Raw genomic sequence first — 16,477 nt, forward strand, 5'->3', positions numbered from 1 at the left:
TAACTCAGTCACTGAGTTAATAGAAAATCTCAGATACTACCTTAGCAACTTCGTAATTATGAGGATGCCTACTGACTTGAGGATTATGACTTCTTGATGAGATTAGATGGAGGCAGTAAATACTGTGTAAATTTTACCATGGATACAAACCACCAGTTTTTTAGGAAAAATATTAACAATAACTTAATGTGCCAAAATGATAAGGCCTGTAGTTTTACATAAAATGCCCTCCAATTTAAGTGTAATTCCCAAGTAGCAGTAAAGTCCAGATCTCTGAATTATCTATTATTTGCACTATAGGTACCAAGAAACCATTTTCATTGCCTAGAATAGTGACCCTTGTTATGCCTTAAAAGCGCATTTGTGAAATGTTGGTTTTAATGTATACCTCATAATTTAGAATTTAATTAGGTTACCACTTTTGATACCACCTAAATATAATACATTGACCCAATATAGAAAGTTGGGTCAATGTTAGAAATGAAGATTCACAGTTTACCTTCCCAGGCTTGTTATTAACATTTCACATTTATGCTCTTAGCTTTCATTTGTATGCCTCACAGATGAATTTAAATTTAATTAAATTTAAATTTAATTCCACTACAGCATGTTAATTAGGTAGTTTTCCCAAATCTGAGAACATCAATGCTAATCTAGTTGTGATGTTCTGAGGCTTCACAGCTTAAATCCATTATAACATCATGGAATCCACAGCTCAGGATTGTGGAGAAAGGCTTCAGAGAAGAGCTTCTTTGATACTGTAACAATCCAATTAAGGGACCATTTCAGGAGTTGTTGGAAGGTGGGTTATTCTGTAGTAACTATGCTTCAATTGCCGTGCAGTACGTCCACGTTGTCCAGAAACAATCCATTTCAACTTCTGAACATTGGGTTTGGAACACTTGTTTGATGAATATTCAGTTAAACACTTGGATACAAGTTCTTGCCAGAAGGTCAGATCTCTGCCATTTATCTTGGAATGTGTCTGAAGACATTCTATTCCTTCAGTTAACTCTACAAACTTCTGTGCTTGGATCTCCAGTGCAATGATAGACAATGCCAACACAGAAGGCTTTGCTTTAGGAAATATGATCCTGCAGTGGCATGCCTTAAGTTGAACTTCTAGTCTTTCAAAATTAAGGCTATTCTTCCTTTCAATTGGTAAATTCTCTTGAATGAGTGAGTAGTAGAGTTGCAGAAATTGAAAGGCAGTAGTAGCTTTGACTTTTTAACACACTTTCTCCAATATAATCTTTTCCATTCTCATCAAGTCTAAAACCGTGAACCTATACTGGCTTATTCGGATCAAGTCAGTTGCCAATGGGACATTCCTTTCCTCTTCTATTGATTTAACAGCAAAATAGAAGCAGCTCAGCCCAACACAGCCAAGGTGCTTGGGCTGTACCTTCATTTTGGACAGGAATCTGTCCAGTAAATTCACAGCTAGAGAAAATGTCTCCATGTCAAAGCCAAAGAACTGAGTTAGACTAAGAAGATCTTTTACTTCAAAGTCCCTTAGTCTTGCAGTCATTCTGAGGCCATTATCGTGTGCAGATTCAATTAGTCTCAAGCTGCAGACCTTTGGCTGACATCTGGACTCCTGTTCCAATAGGGCATTCAGCTGGTGTAGCAATTTCTGAGATTCAGTTGTCAGTACTTCTATCATCTTGACCATGACTGCAGCTCCTCAGCGGTAACTACCCTCCCTGGGCCTTCTCTCACCTCACCCCGTAATAACAGATCCGATAGGCCCACAAGGCGAGGGGACTTGTGGGGAGGGGGAGCCATCCTGGGTGGAGGCCTCCGCAGTGCCGCCCAGATGACACTGCCCGCCACAGGGTCAGTTCGGAGCCCAAATCCCTCTGATCTTAACATGCATTTTCTGTCTGGATGATATCCATTGTTGAAGTGGGATAATGAAGTCCTTTAATGTTATTGTATATTACTGTCTATTTATTCTTTTAGGTCTGTTAATATTTGCTTTCTATATCTAGGTTCTCCTGTGTTGAGTGCATAAATATTTATGAATATTTTATCCTCTTGTTGGATTGACCCCTTTATCATGATATAATAACCTTTATTGTCTCTTATTTCAGTTTTTGGCTAAAATATGTTTTGCCAGGTACAAGTATAGCTATCTCTGCTTTCTTTTGGTTTCCATTTGCTTGGGCTTTTTTTTTTTTTTTTTCCTTTCCTTCACTTTCAGTTTATGTGTGTCCTTAAAGATGAAGTGAGTCTCTTGTAGGCAGCCTATAGTGGGTCTTGCTTGTTTTTATTTAAATCCATTCATAACTTTTGATTGGATAATTTAGTCCATTTACATTTAAAATAAGTATTGATATAGACTTATTGTTGCCATTTTTTTTCATTGTTTCCTATTTTTAATTCCTTTCGTCTTTTGTTTCTTTCTGATCTCTTCCTTTGTGATATGATGATTTTCTGTAGTGGTATCAATAGATCCTTTCTCTTTTGTGTGTTATTATAGGCTTTTGCTTTATTACCTTATAAACTATTACATCTTATAACAGTTTATTTTAAGCTGACAACTTAACTTCTTTTTTTTTTTTTTTAAGATTTTATTTATTCATGAGAGATACAGTGAGAGAGAGGCAGAGACATAGGCAGAGAGAGAGAAGCAGGCTCCATGCAGGGAGCCCAGTGTGAGACTCGATCCTGGGTCTCCAGGATCACACCCTGGGCCGAAGGCAGGTGCTCAACCCCTGAGCCACCCAGGCATCCCAACAACTTAACTTTTGATGCTCTACATTTTCATGCTCTCCCTCCCTGCATTTTATGCATTTTGACTTTTAACCTTCAAAACAGAGTTATAAGTGATTTACTCATCACCAATACAACATTAGAATATTCTGAATTAAGCTATGTATTTACCTTTACCAATGAGATTAATACCTGCATATATTTTCCTGTTACTAATTAGCATCCTTTTGTTTGAGCTTGAAAAACTATCTTTAACATTTCCTGTAAAGCCATCTAGTAGTGATGAACTCCTTCATCTGTTTCTTGTATTGGAACCCCTTTATCTTTCCTTCAATTCTGAGGGACAACTTAATTCTTGGTCGTCATTTTTCTTTTTTTCAGGCTTATCAATATATCATGCAGATCATTTGAGATCTGCAAAGTTTCTGCTGAAAATTCTGCTGATAGTCCTATGGGGTTTCTTTTATATGTAAGAAGTTTTTCTCTGGCAGCTTTTGAAATTCTCTCCTTGTCTTTAAGTTTAGACAGTTTAATTATAATGTGTGTTGGTGTGGGCCTCCATGGATTTATATTTTTTAGAATTTCTCTATATATCCTAGATCTGGATGTCTGTTTCTTTCCCCATGTTGAAGAAATTTTCAGGCATTATTTCTCTGAATATACTTTCTGCCCCTTTGTCTCAATCTTGTCTTTCTGGGACACCTATAAAGTGAATATTGGTCTATTTAATGGTATCCAATAAGTTCCTTAATCCATCTTTACTCTTTTCACTCTTTTTTTTTCTCTGCCCTTCTAATGGGGTGAATTTCACTGCCCTGTCTTTGAGTTTGAGAGTTTCAAAATGATTTGAAAGAAATCATTTCTTTCATTTGATCTAGTCCACTATTGAAACACACTACTGATTTTTTTTTAGTTCAGTTGTCATATTCTTCACTTCTGTGACTTCTTTTTTGGTACTTCTTATATTTTCTACTTCTGTTTAAATTCCACTTGTTCATACTTTGTTCTCCTGACCTTGGTGAGCATCTTTATGACTGTTGTTTTGAACTCTTTTTTTTTTTTAATTTTTAAGATTTTATTTATTTGAGAGAGAGAGAGCACAAGTGAGGTGAGGGACAGAAGGAGAAACAGAACCATGATCAGAGAACTCAATGTGAGGCTCAATCCTGGGACTCCAGGATCATAATCTGAGCCAAAGGCAGATGTTTAACCAACTGAGCCACCCAGGTGCCTCTGTTTTTACCTCTTTATCAGGTAAACCACTTATCTCTGTTTCATTAAACTATGTTTCTAGGGGTTTTTGTTTGTTTGGAACATATTCCTTGACTCTGTGGTTTCCATGCATTAGATAAAGTGCCACCATTCCTAGTCTTCACAGAGTGGTCTCATGTAGGAGATTAACCTTATTGATTCGCTCAGATTGAGCTCTTAGCTGTCTCTCAATCTTTTATAATTGTCTCAGCCACCTTCTTGCACGTGGATTTTAGTAGTTGAGGGTTTACCAAGACCTGTCAATGTCCCAAAAGAGAAGAATGCAGCCAGCACCTAGACCCTCAGGCAGCAGCGGAGAAAGTGTGTAATTAGAGCCCATCCATGGGAAAACTAGAAAAAAGGCCTTTTTTTTTTGCCTGCAGACAGGTGTATAGCCACAGGCAAGTACTCCTGTGCCTGTTAACAATTGTTTGTTTTCCTTGCCATAGTCCTGTGGGATTCATGAATGCTAGTCTCTTTGGCTATCAGAGCCACGCATTCCAGGGGCCCAGCTCTTGGGTGGCAGGCACAAAAGATAGACATGTGTACAAGTTCCTTCCAGGGGGAAACTGGTGACAGAGTGAGCTAGAGGGAGAGGGCAGAAAAGATATCCACAGACATACCTGTTTTCTGGGCAAGACCACAGTCAGCTTCTAGATGGATGCTAAATTAGAAGCCTGACCCTCCAGCAGCAGCTTTTAATGTATGCAAATATAATGAAGAAAGAAGCCAATCTTAACAGAAACTATCTGTATAGGAAAAGCATCAGTAGTTGCCAGAGTTTTAAGATGAGATTGGGGATGGAGGGAGGGATGACTAGGCAGAGCAGAGGATTTTTAGGACATTGAAACTATTTTATATGCTACTGTACTATGGTCACATGACATTATAAATTTCTCAAAACTCTTAAAACTGTAGAACCCAGATAGTAATCTAATGGAAAGTATAGATTTTACTTAGTCATAGTGTATCAGTATTGGTTCATCAGTTGTAAGAAGTATGCTGCACTAATGTAGTGTTTTAATAATAGGGGAAACTACTAGGGATGGGGGGAGAATAGGTATATGGGAACTCTGTATTTTCTGCTCTATTTTTATGTAAACCTAAAAGTGCTCAAAAAACCCTCCCAACTTTTTTAATTTCAAAAATTGAAACCAATAAATAATTTCTTATTGAAGATTCCTTTGTAGATTGGAAAATAAGGGGAAAAGAAGCAAAAGGCAAAATGTGGAATCTTATAAAAGAACCGTGTTATCAGAGGACTCAGAACTCTCCCAACTCCCCCATCACTGACAATAAAAACTACTTCTTAAATACCATACTTCTCTGCACTGACAGGAGGGGGCACCCTTTGACTAGGAACCTTATAAAAATCACCCTGAATTTCCACAACATAAATAGGCAAAAACAGACTAAAACTATATAAAGCTATTAAATGAAGGAAACAGAAAACAAGACCACTTTATGATCTGATGAGCTCCCTGTGCCCGCCAAAAGTTCTATGAAGTAGAAGCGAATGATAACACTCCAAACTGGGAAAACTGATTCAGAACACTCAGAACTATTAGTTTTTTTTAAACAAAGAAAAATTCTCATTGACTCCAAAAAAAAAAAAAAAAAAAAAAAAATCAAATAACTTACAGAGGCAAGAGAATTAATCTGACATCGGACTTCTCTAAAACAACATTCAGAGAAAGACATTAGTGATGCAGCCTTTAAAACAAAACAAAACAAAACAAAATCTTAAGGAGAGAAAGTGTGGACCAAGGATTTTAGTTGTATTTTCTTTTTAAGATTTTATTTATTTATTTATTCATGAGAGACACAGAGAGAGGCAGAGACACAGGCAGAGGGAGAAGCAGGCTCCATGCAGGGAGCTGGATGTGGGACTCCATCCCAAATCTCCAGGATCACATCCTGGGCTGAAGGCAGCGCTAAACCGCTGAGCCACAGGGGATGCCCAATTTTAGTTGTATTAAAGCTAGTTTTTAGACATCAGAGCTTTAGGAAAACAGTTTAAACATGGTAAGATTCAGGAATTTTTGTACCCATGAACCTTTTTTGAGGAATCTCATAAGGGTAATCATTCTAACAAAAAAATAAACTTGCAAAAGGACTGAAAGACTGAGCAAATAACTAAATATATTGTGCATAATGGGAGACAGATTTCTCACTGTTGGTGAGAAGAGTAAAAATGAAGAGGAAAGCTAAAAATGAACTCTTGGGTGTTGACTTGGAATACATGCACATGTATACATGCAGACACAGACATACCAGTGTATACACATACATGTATTTCTATCTGCTGGGAAGCCGTAGAAACAATAGCATTACAATAGCAATTAGGACATCTAGTACATCTTGCACCCAGATCTTTGTTTCTTAATATCATTCTCCACTAAAATGATCCTCCACTAAATGAACCATTTCTTTGAGAAATGACTACTTTTAGGTCTAAGGCTGAGCATGAATGAGATGTGCCCTGAATATCTTGCCCCAGAAAATAAAAAGTATGTAAAGAATGATAGGGGCATGTCAAAATGGCATGGAAGCCAATTTGAATGGCTCCCCCTGGCCAAATATATGATAATTTGAGCATCCAAATAAATGATAGTAATGGATTATAAGCCATTAAGTAAAATCATAAACCATGAGCCCATATTGTTTTAAATAAATAAGTGAACACATGAACGAATAAAGCTTAGCTTTTTGTCACATTAGAATCCCATTTAATAAATGTAGAAAAAATGAGTGAATTAAATTTTTTGTGAAATTTTAGCTTAGCTAAAATTGAAAGCTTAGCTTTTTGTCACAGAATTCCATTTAATGTAGAAAAAATGAGTGAGTTAAAATTTTTTGCCTATGATTCAGGAAAGAATCATTAATAGATATTAAAACAAGTGGGCTAAAAAAAACAAGTGGGCTGAAAATATGATGAGTTATAGAATATGTACATAGTCTCACAATATCTCTCCACAAATACATATTAATTACATTCACATGGAGAAATCTGGAAGCCTTGACCCTAGTTAATGATCAAAGCTAACGTTACCAGTAACAGATCAAACTGCTAACACATGTGTCCTGATACAAAGTAGTGAGGAAAACATAACATCACTTATCTGGTATTCCTGCAAATAAAATGCATACCTTAAATATAATCACAAGGAAACATCGTGAATCCTAACTGAGGGGCATTAGGTCTGGTTTCTGGTCTTCAAAATGTAGAGATATGAATGACAAGTAAAAGTGGTGAGACTTATCCTAATTAAGGGAGACTAAAGGGACATATAACTCGTGACTGCAACTTGTGACATGGACATTTCTGGAATGACATGAGACAACTGGCAAAATTTGAATGAGGACTTTGATTATGGTATTGTGTCTGTTAATTTCCAAATCTGATCATTGTATTGCCCTTGTTTTTAAGAAATACACAGTGAAATATTTAGGGGTAAAAGCTATCATGTCATACACCTTATTCTCAAATGACTCAGAAATAACATTTGTGTATATATATATTGAAAGAGGCATAGTTAAGCAAATGTGGTAATATGGCAACATTTGGAGAATCTGGGTAAAGAGAATACAGATTTTTTTTTACTATTCTTGTAACTTTTCCATAAGTCTGAAATTATGTTAAAATTAGAAGTTCTTTTTTTTTTTAAGATTTTATTTATTTATTTGACAGATGGAGTCAGAGAGCACAAGCAGGTGCAGGGGTGGGGGGAGGTGGAGAAGAATGGCAGAGGGAGAAGAAGCAGGCTTCCCCCTGAACAGGGAGCCCTATGTGGGGCTCAATCCTAGGACTCTGGGATCATGACCTGAGCCAGAGGCAGACACTTAACCAACTGAGTCCCCCAGGTACCCCTAAAATTAGAAGTTCTTAAATTTCATTGTTCACAGATGATATGACAGGATATGTGGAAAATCTAAAACACTTTGTAGAAAAACCTGAAAATTAAGAACTGTATTTACTAAGGATATCTATTGAAAACTGTTAATTAAAAAATACCAGCTACAAACCAATAGAAATGGAATTTTAAATTTTATGCTATTTACAGGAGCATAAAGTATATAGTATGCCTAAATATAAAGTGAGCAAAACAATGTATGAGACCTCTACACTGAAAATTACAAAATATCACAGATATAAAGAGCTAAATAAATGGTAGAGTTTACCATAGTAAAAATATCACTTCTCTCCAAATTGATCTAAAGATTCAAAGCAGTTCCAATAAAATTCCCAGCAAACTTTTGGATATTGTTTGTTTGTTTTTTCTGAAACATGACAGGTTAATTCTAAAGTTGATTCTAAAATTACATGGAAATGCAAAAGGCCAAGGGAATCTTGAGAAACAAGTGGAGGACTTACATTAACAGATACAGAGATCTGTTATGATAATTTATTATGATGTAAATGCAAACATAAAAAAACAGATCAAAGAAAGAGAATAGAGGATCCATAAACAGACCCAAACACATTTGCTCATCTAATTTGTGGCCAAAAAAATGACACAACAGATGCAGTGCAGGAAAGGATAGTGTTTTTAAAAATTATTATTATTTATTTTATTTTTTAAAATTTAAATTCAATTAGCCAACACATATAGTACATACTAAGTTTCAGAGGTTAGTGTTCAAAAATTTATCAGTTATGTATACCACCCAGTGCTCATATTTGAAGAACAATCCTGGGTCAATTTGTATAATGTATGAAGAAAGAATAAATCTTGATCCCCATCTCCACCTAACAGAAATAACATTTTTTATCTTTGTAAATACTTTATTCTGTTTCCAGATAGGATATTAAAATTTACATGTTATTTTTAAGATAATAATATACAGCTAAGATAAAATATACAAGAAGTTTATGAGAAACAAGATATAGATGAGAAAACCTGAAATGTTTTTAACTTAATTTGACCTATAGGAACATTTGGACTTATAAAATTGATACTGACCTTGTATATCTTAGTATTTCTATAAGTACTTGTTGATCCTTCCAGATATCATATTGTATCATTGTGTTTCAGAATGCAGATGTAAATGTATGGCAAGCTAATTTTTCTTTAGAGCCTAGCTTTAATTCCAGAAATTTTGAACCCATATCTAGTGTTCTTTTTTTAATAATGGTACCTCTTATGAGCCTTGAGAGATACCTTATCTGGAAAAAGAAGACAAAGAAAAGTCAACAAAGAAACTATAAAAGAAGCACAGGCAAAGAATAATTCAAAACAGAGTAACAGTGAAATTTAAAACCTAAAGAAGTCATTTCTCCTAACTGAAGGGATGGCACTTTGAAACAATGTTTTTCCTATCTTGTTACAAAGAATTTCTCTACCCTGAAAAATCTGTTACTTATATTTCCTCTAGATTCTGGTTGTGAAATCCTGTTTTTTTGAAAAGAAGGAAGGAAGGAAGGAAGGAAGGAAGGAAGGAAGGAAGGAAGGAAGGAAGGAAGGAAGGAGGGAGGAAGGAGGGGAGGAAGGAGAAAGCAAGCAAGCAGGCAGGCAAACTTCATTTTGAAACTATACATTAGAAGTAAAGAGAAAAAAGTTGGCTTGAGCTGTTTTTACTGTACAAGCTGTCCACAAAATTGGGAAACATAGTTTAAACTTGTGTTTGAACTATATACTACTTACATTTTCAAATAATAATGTTCCATAAATTTTCAAATGAAATACTCTACATTTAGAGCAATAGGTCTAATTGCTAACCTGGAAAAAAAAGGTTTAACAACAGGGAAAATCATATTTATTGTACACTTTTTAAGATTAATAATTGAACCCTTTGTCTTAAATTTAGAGGTACTTCATCCAAAAAGGTATGAGGATAATGAAGAAAAATAAATTGAGCATATTATTTGACAATGTAACCAATAACTCTTTAAATATAAGTTCATTTCATGTTTCTTGACTTTGTGGATAGATAGTACAGAAACACATAGTTTTCAACACTTAGCACTTTTTTATTTCACCTAAATAGTAGCGGGTAAAATGACTTAAGATTGCATTGGTGTATATTTGATTCCTCTCTAATTTGATGGTTTTCTTTGCTCTTTATCTTGCTGATTTACTATGAAAGGAGAATACCAACCATGACAGTTGTAAAAATTACTAAGTCAGTTCTGTGGTGTAGCTTTGGTAGTTACTTTTTCCTGGAAATCTAGTGTCTGTTGCTTTAGCCCCTTCATCACTTTTGTGACCCACTTAAGACTCTGCAATACAGGACTTTCTACTTTAATTAATTATGGTAGATTCTGTTCTCTGTAACTGAACTCCTTTTAGAACAAAACCACTTTAGGTCAATTGTATTCAAATAATAACTTCCTAGGAACAAGAACAAGAATAATTCTCATGGTGTTCTTCAATTACTTAATTTTTGTGTTGTTTGTATAAAACATCTGAGGGTTTACTATGTATTTGGCACTTGGGATAAAGATATCTGATCATGAGCTATTTTTGTTCTCAGAGTCCCTCCCACATCAACAATTCTACTCCAGTAGGAATTCCAAGCCCTGATTCTACCATTTTTCTACTGTCCATCATGAAATCTTCGGTTTTTTCCTTAACTGACTTACATTCTATTACCCACAATTAATCAAGGGAAGGCCCTTGATCTCTCCTCCTCTGAATTCCTCTGGATAGACCCCCAAACATCTGTTAAATTCAACTCAGTATAGTTGGGTTAGCTCTTTCCTTACTCTAGTGCTTCTCTGCTCTGGCTGCCTGTGAGAATCTTTGAAAGTCTATTGGACTCCCATCCCAGGCCAGTTTAATCAGAGTCTAGAGGAGGATTTAAGACATTAGTAAAGTTAAAGCTCTCCAGGTGATTCTTATAGCACCCAGAGTAGAGAATCACAAGCTTAATTTATGTCTGTGCCCAAATATGAAACATGGCAGAAGAAACCCAATCATCTTGATTCTCTCACTTTAATCTTATGACCAGTGAGCACTCATATACCAATCCTGCAAGATGACTTTCACTTCTCTTTCTGTACCTTCTTTCCTTCCTTAATCTCAGCTGACGACCTTCATATTTTGCTGAGAAAATAATTATCATCTGTTGTATGTTTATGTGCTAAGTATTAATGCTTTACATGCTCTCAAGTGTTAGCTCATTTAGTCCCCACAGCTTTTTGAAGTTGATGCTGCAAAATATCTCCATTTTAAAGATGAGGGAACTGAGGAACAAAGTAACACAGCTGGTACTGGAAGGAACTTTCCTTTGAACCTAGTTAGTCTGCCTCTAGAGTTCAGTTCTTACCCACCTCCCATTGTATGCTGAAACAACTACTTCTCTGAAAAGGCTAACTTTTGTTTCTTCCTATCACCTTTACTTAGCAGTCTATATCTGCACCATGTCTTCTGCCTTCTTTCCTTTTAGAATGGGTGACTCTGAGTATCCCCATCTAAAAACATGCGTTTCATCCTATATATTCAAGGACTTGTCATCTGTAATGATTCCCTCTCTCTTAATCATGTTCATTTATTTCCCCCCTCATGCCTAGATCATTCCCATCAGGCTGCAAATATGCTCCAGTATTTCTTCTTGCATCAGTTTAGTCTTCCAAGAAGCAGATTCCAAGACAGAATTAAATGCACAAAAAATGTTTGGGACATTTCTCTGAGACATTAGTGAGAAAAAGTTGGGAGAGCCAACAGATTGTGATGTAGATTTGAGCTCTGTGAAGGAGAGGGAAAGAAAGAAGGGAGAAATGAAGGTCTAAGGTTGCATTGCAATTCTAAGAAAGTTTTGGCAATTACAAGGATGAGTCCTTAGGCCAAAGTTGCAGGTCAGGGAAGTTCTGTATCATGCAGAAACATTCCTACCTTGGTCTCCCTGCTACCCCTAGTCCCTGGCTATGAATAGGCCATGGGACATATAGTTTTGGTATGAATGAGAAGGAAAGAATTTCACAACATAGCACCTGGGACCATAGGCAATTATGTTCTTCACAGGAGGAGATTTGAAAGGCACACATCCATTATCACATCTCTCTTAACTTCTTAATTCTGTGATCTCCTCCACCTACCACCCCATTTGTCTGGCCTTTCTAATAAAAAACTCTTTAAAAGAGTTGCTTATAGGGGCACTCAGGTGATTCAGTCCATTAAGTGTCTGACTCTTGATTTTGGCTCAGGTCATGATCCCAGGGCTGTAAGATTGAGCCGCACATCAGGCTCCATGCTCAGTGTGGAGTCTGCTTGAGATTCTCTCTCTCCCACTCCCTCTGCCTTTCCTATCACTCCCCTCACCACTGGTTTATGCATGCACATGCTCTGTCTCTCTAAATAAATAAAATATTTTTTAAAAAGTTGCTTATATTAACTACTTCTATCCTCTTATTTGTATTCTCTCCTTGAGTAATCAACCAGAAGTTTGTCTTTCCTCTCTACCATTTCAATGATTGTTTTCCTATTCTCTCTCAGTAATAGACTATTTAGTTGAACATATGGCCACTGGGAATAAAGGCTATATTTTTCCAAACTTCCTTGAATTAGATGTAGCCGTAAGACCAAGTCCTGGCCAAAGGAATATGAGCAGAAGTGATGAGTTCTACTTCTCAGCTGTGCCCTCTACTTGTGCCCGTCTCCCTTCCTGTTGGCTGGAATAGGATGTAGTGATACCATCTCAGATACTTCATTTAGTGTTTGTAAACTTGAAGGATTGTGGAACAGCAAGAAAGAAGGACCCTGTACCCTGGATGATTTCATAGAACTGCAATGACAAACAAGACTTTATGTGAAAAAAGAAATAGGTTCTTATCTTATTTAGGCCAATTTTATTTTAGGTCTCTAACTTTGGCTTTCTACTTTATCTATGTATCCATCCACTTCATAGGCAAATTCTACAGATAGCACTGCTGGAATATATCTTGAATTTGACTGTTTCGTTGTGGCACTTTGGTCCAATCTGCCATCATTTTCCCCTGAATGCTTAAACAGCATCACACTCATCTTGTTGCTTCTATTCTTGACCTATAGAGAGTATTTTTTTCTCAATGAGAATAGTTTTTAAAAAAGGTTATATCACCTCCTACTTAATATCCTCCAGTGACATTTCACAATGCTTTCCATCAAAAGACCACCATATACTTGATCTGGTTTTGATTTCTCCAAGATTGAGAATGTTTAAGAGACACTCTTGGCTCTAGAAATTTTCTTTCCCTAGGAATACCACCTATCATTTATACTTCTGAAATGAGAGAACCTGACTGGATTGGTTTGCCATCATCTGAAACAAAACTTCCCTCATATTCTACACATACCAGGGTCACAACTCAAATGTCTACAGGACTAGGCAGGCACGTTAAGTGAGTGAAGTAAACTGGGTAATGGCAGCTTAAAAATTCTTCAGATGTAGACCTACATCTAGGACTGTTCTTCACATCTCTAAGTACATACCCCTTCTACCTTGTTTCCTGAAACATATATCCTCTCAGCCTCTCTTGTTTTTCCACCTTTCATGGATTATAAGCTTGAATTATTTATCATTTTTGTCTTACCTTAAGAAAAGTAGTAGTGTAAGCTTAATGACAAATGACAAATGGCAGTTGAGACTTAGCCTCAGTACAGGGTGGGGAAGAGGAAGTGCTGGGAACCATGGCAAAGGAGAATGTGTATTCTGGAGCTGAAGAAAAGCAGCTGAAGTTACTCCAGATGATTTCTGCCTTGTGGAAGTACAGACCCAACTTGCTATATTTTCATATTTATTTTGAGAAAAACTAGAAATCTGGAAGTTTAGGTGAAATCCCTCGACTGTTAGTTCTTGGTAATATATTTTTTTAAATTAAACACTGTAAGAATCATATGAGTTTGTTGAAAAAATAGGTCATCCTCCAGATTTTACCTTTGGACTGCTGGTGCTGCAACTCTGTTGAAAGTAGTTGTCTTTAGATAGGGATTCAGTCAGTGCCAATCAGACATGAACAAGGAACAGGACTGATATCACTGTAGCACAATATTAACCTTGGTGGCTTTGCTCAGAGCTTCTGGACAGAATAGGCAATTAAATAGTAAAGATAGCAGTTTGTGAGCAAGGGCTACTGTAGGTGCCCAGGGGAGTGATCTGGCTGAGGCTGGAGGAGATGCTGAGAGGTGGGGAGGGGGTTACTGAGGAAGTAAGTCCTCTTAGAACAGTTTAGCCTAGAGACAAAGGACTATTCTTGTTGAGGGAAAGATGAGAACAAACAGAGATGTGAGAACTTGTGGCACTTTGGGGGAGACTTCAAATACTGCATGTGATAAGACACCACCTGTTATATGTTGTCATGTGGTGGAGAGTAGTGACTATGTGTGTGTGTGTGTGTGTGTATGGGTGTTGCGGGTGGAGGGAGGTGGTGGAAGAAGGGGCAGTGCACAGGAGGCAGGAAATGAAGCTGTAAGGAAGAGCTAGAATCTGATCATGAGGGGCCTGTGTGATGTTCTACTTAGTTGAACCAGTATTCTAAAGGGTATGGAGGATATACTGAGGGACGTTAACTAGGGCCTTGACATCTTAGCCTTGCAGATTAAACAGATCCCCCTGGCAGCCTATGAAGTATTAATTAGCAAACCTGATTAATAGGTTTGAGGCTATTGATTTAATGGAATAAAGTAAACCCTATTAAGCAGTAAAGTTTCTGATCCTCCCTCATCTCCAACCCCACTCCCATGTTCACTTCTGGGACTGCTACCTCAGGGCAGAATGATCTGAGTGCCTCCTAATCTACATAAATTTTTTTGTGGTTTCTGATGCTGCTTCCTTTAGTGTAGCTTATTACTTTGAGTATGCATATCCTTCTTATCTAGAATCTTTCTCATCCTGATAGGGACCTAGAATTTACTCTGGTAAATGAAAGTTGGATAGTATAAGTTTTAGCTCCAGACTATTTGAACTGATTGGAATATAGTCATAGAAACTATTTGCCATGACTCTTATGAGTAACACAAGGAGAGATGATTGAATAATACTGTGGAGGCCAAAGTTCCCAAAGGCAGCCACTTGGAAGACACCAGTGGATGGGCCAGAAGACCCTTAGCGTTTACCTACTGACATGCCAGTGCTACCTCCAGATAGACATCTCTCTACCCTGGGTCCAGGTGCACTCTGACTGAGAACTGTGAAGATACACAGAGAAGAGACCCCACCCCTGCAAACTATAAGGGTCAAGCTGGCAGCCAATATAGCGACCCCAGTGATGCCCATTGAGTACTTCTCAAGGCAGGAATAGGAGAAGGCTACTTCAGGCTTCTAGCAATGAAGTGGCTTTTTAGCAATTTACATGGGAATATTTCTACTTAATAGTTGTTACAGCCATACTAGTGACTTGTAGCAAAATTGTAGACCTGAATCTATGATTCTGAGAAAAACAGACAGTAAAAGCTTCCCTTTCTGTGTGCCTTGTGGAAAGAGATTTCTACAATTTACCTAAACATAGTTCCAGATGGATTTCTTTGACCTGCACCTGAGGCTTTTCATGACCCTTTTCTGTATAATGTGTTTATTACACAAAGGTAGTAAAATCTCCCAACTTACCACACACCTGCATTGTTTATCTTTTCTAGCATGATTTGGGAATTTGATGAGACCACAAATACTTTGCATGGGCAAAGTATCCTGGATGTAACATGATGAAGAGACTGGAAGGTGGCAAGACTGTAGGCAGGGTGCTCAAGTCCAAGTTTCAAATGAGGATCTTGATGAGGTAGCGCATGGAGGAGAGGGCAGATCCAAGAGCTCTTTTTAAGATGATCATGTGGAGTAAAAGGGAGATTAAGTTTCTGACCTGAGCAAAAGGGAAAGTGGATGATACCACTCATAAGTAGTCATAGTGGTCACTACAGAAAGGGTCTCAGCAATCTGGCCTCTGTTTATTTATTACAAAATGGGATTATAGGGCAGCCCGGGTGGCTCAGCGGTTTAGCTCTGCCTTCAGCCCTGGGCCTGATCCTGGAGACCCGGGATTGAGTCCCATGTCCGGCTCCCTATATGGAGCCTACTTCTCCCTCTGCCTGTGTCTCTGACTTCTGTCTCTCTGTGTATGTCTCTCATGAATAAATAAATAAAATCTTAAAAAAAAAAAAGAACTCAAAGGTCTAGTTAGGAGCTTGCAGCATCTAAAAATCACAAAAATGTGGAAATTAAACAACATAACCATAAACAACCAAAGGATCAAAGAAGAATCACTAGGGGAAAAAAAAAGAAGAAAAAAAAATCCCTAGGAAAATCAGAAGATACATTGAAATGAATGAAAATAAAAACAACATAAAAAAACTTTAAAAAATGTGATAATAATGATACCTACTTCATAGGGCTACTTTGAGAACTAAATGGAATAATGGATATCGGAGACTGGCATGCTCAGTAAATGTTAGCAATTTTATCTTTAGGAAAAAATATGCTTAGAAAAGTTAAATAATTTGCTTCAAAGTACACAGGTGAGTGATGGAGTTGGGATTCTAGCACATAAATTGAAATACAGAGTCTGGTCACTTTACCTGGTACATAAGATAGAAATCAC

The 16,477-nt window shown here is 37.1% G+C and overlaps 1 protein-coding gene across 1 annotated transcript; it reads right to left on the reverse strand.

Annotated features, from left to right (window-relative positions):
- Positions 1–764: 764 nt before the first annotated feature.
- Positions 765–1,666, reverse strand: LOC121487843 (cyclin-G1-like). Its single transcript, XM_041749885.1, is given in 1 exon segment — positions 765–1,666. A coding segment is annotated over 1 exon segment (894 nt). The 3' UTR covers positions 765–772.
- Between the last annotated feature and the right edge of the window lie 14,811 nt (positions 1,667–16,477).

This window comes from Vulpes lagopus, chromosome 3 (assembly GCF_018345385.1).
Source record: "Vulpes lagopus strain Blue_001 chromosome 3, ASM1834538v1, whole genome shotgun sequence".
Taxonomy (NCBI): Eukaryota; Metazoa; Chordata; class Mammalia; order Carnivora; family Canidae; genus Vulpes; species Vulpes lagopus.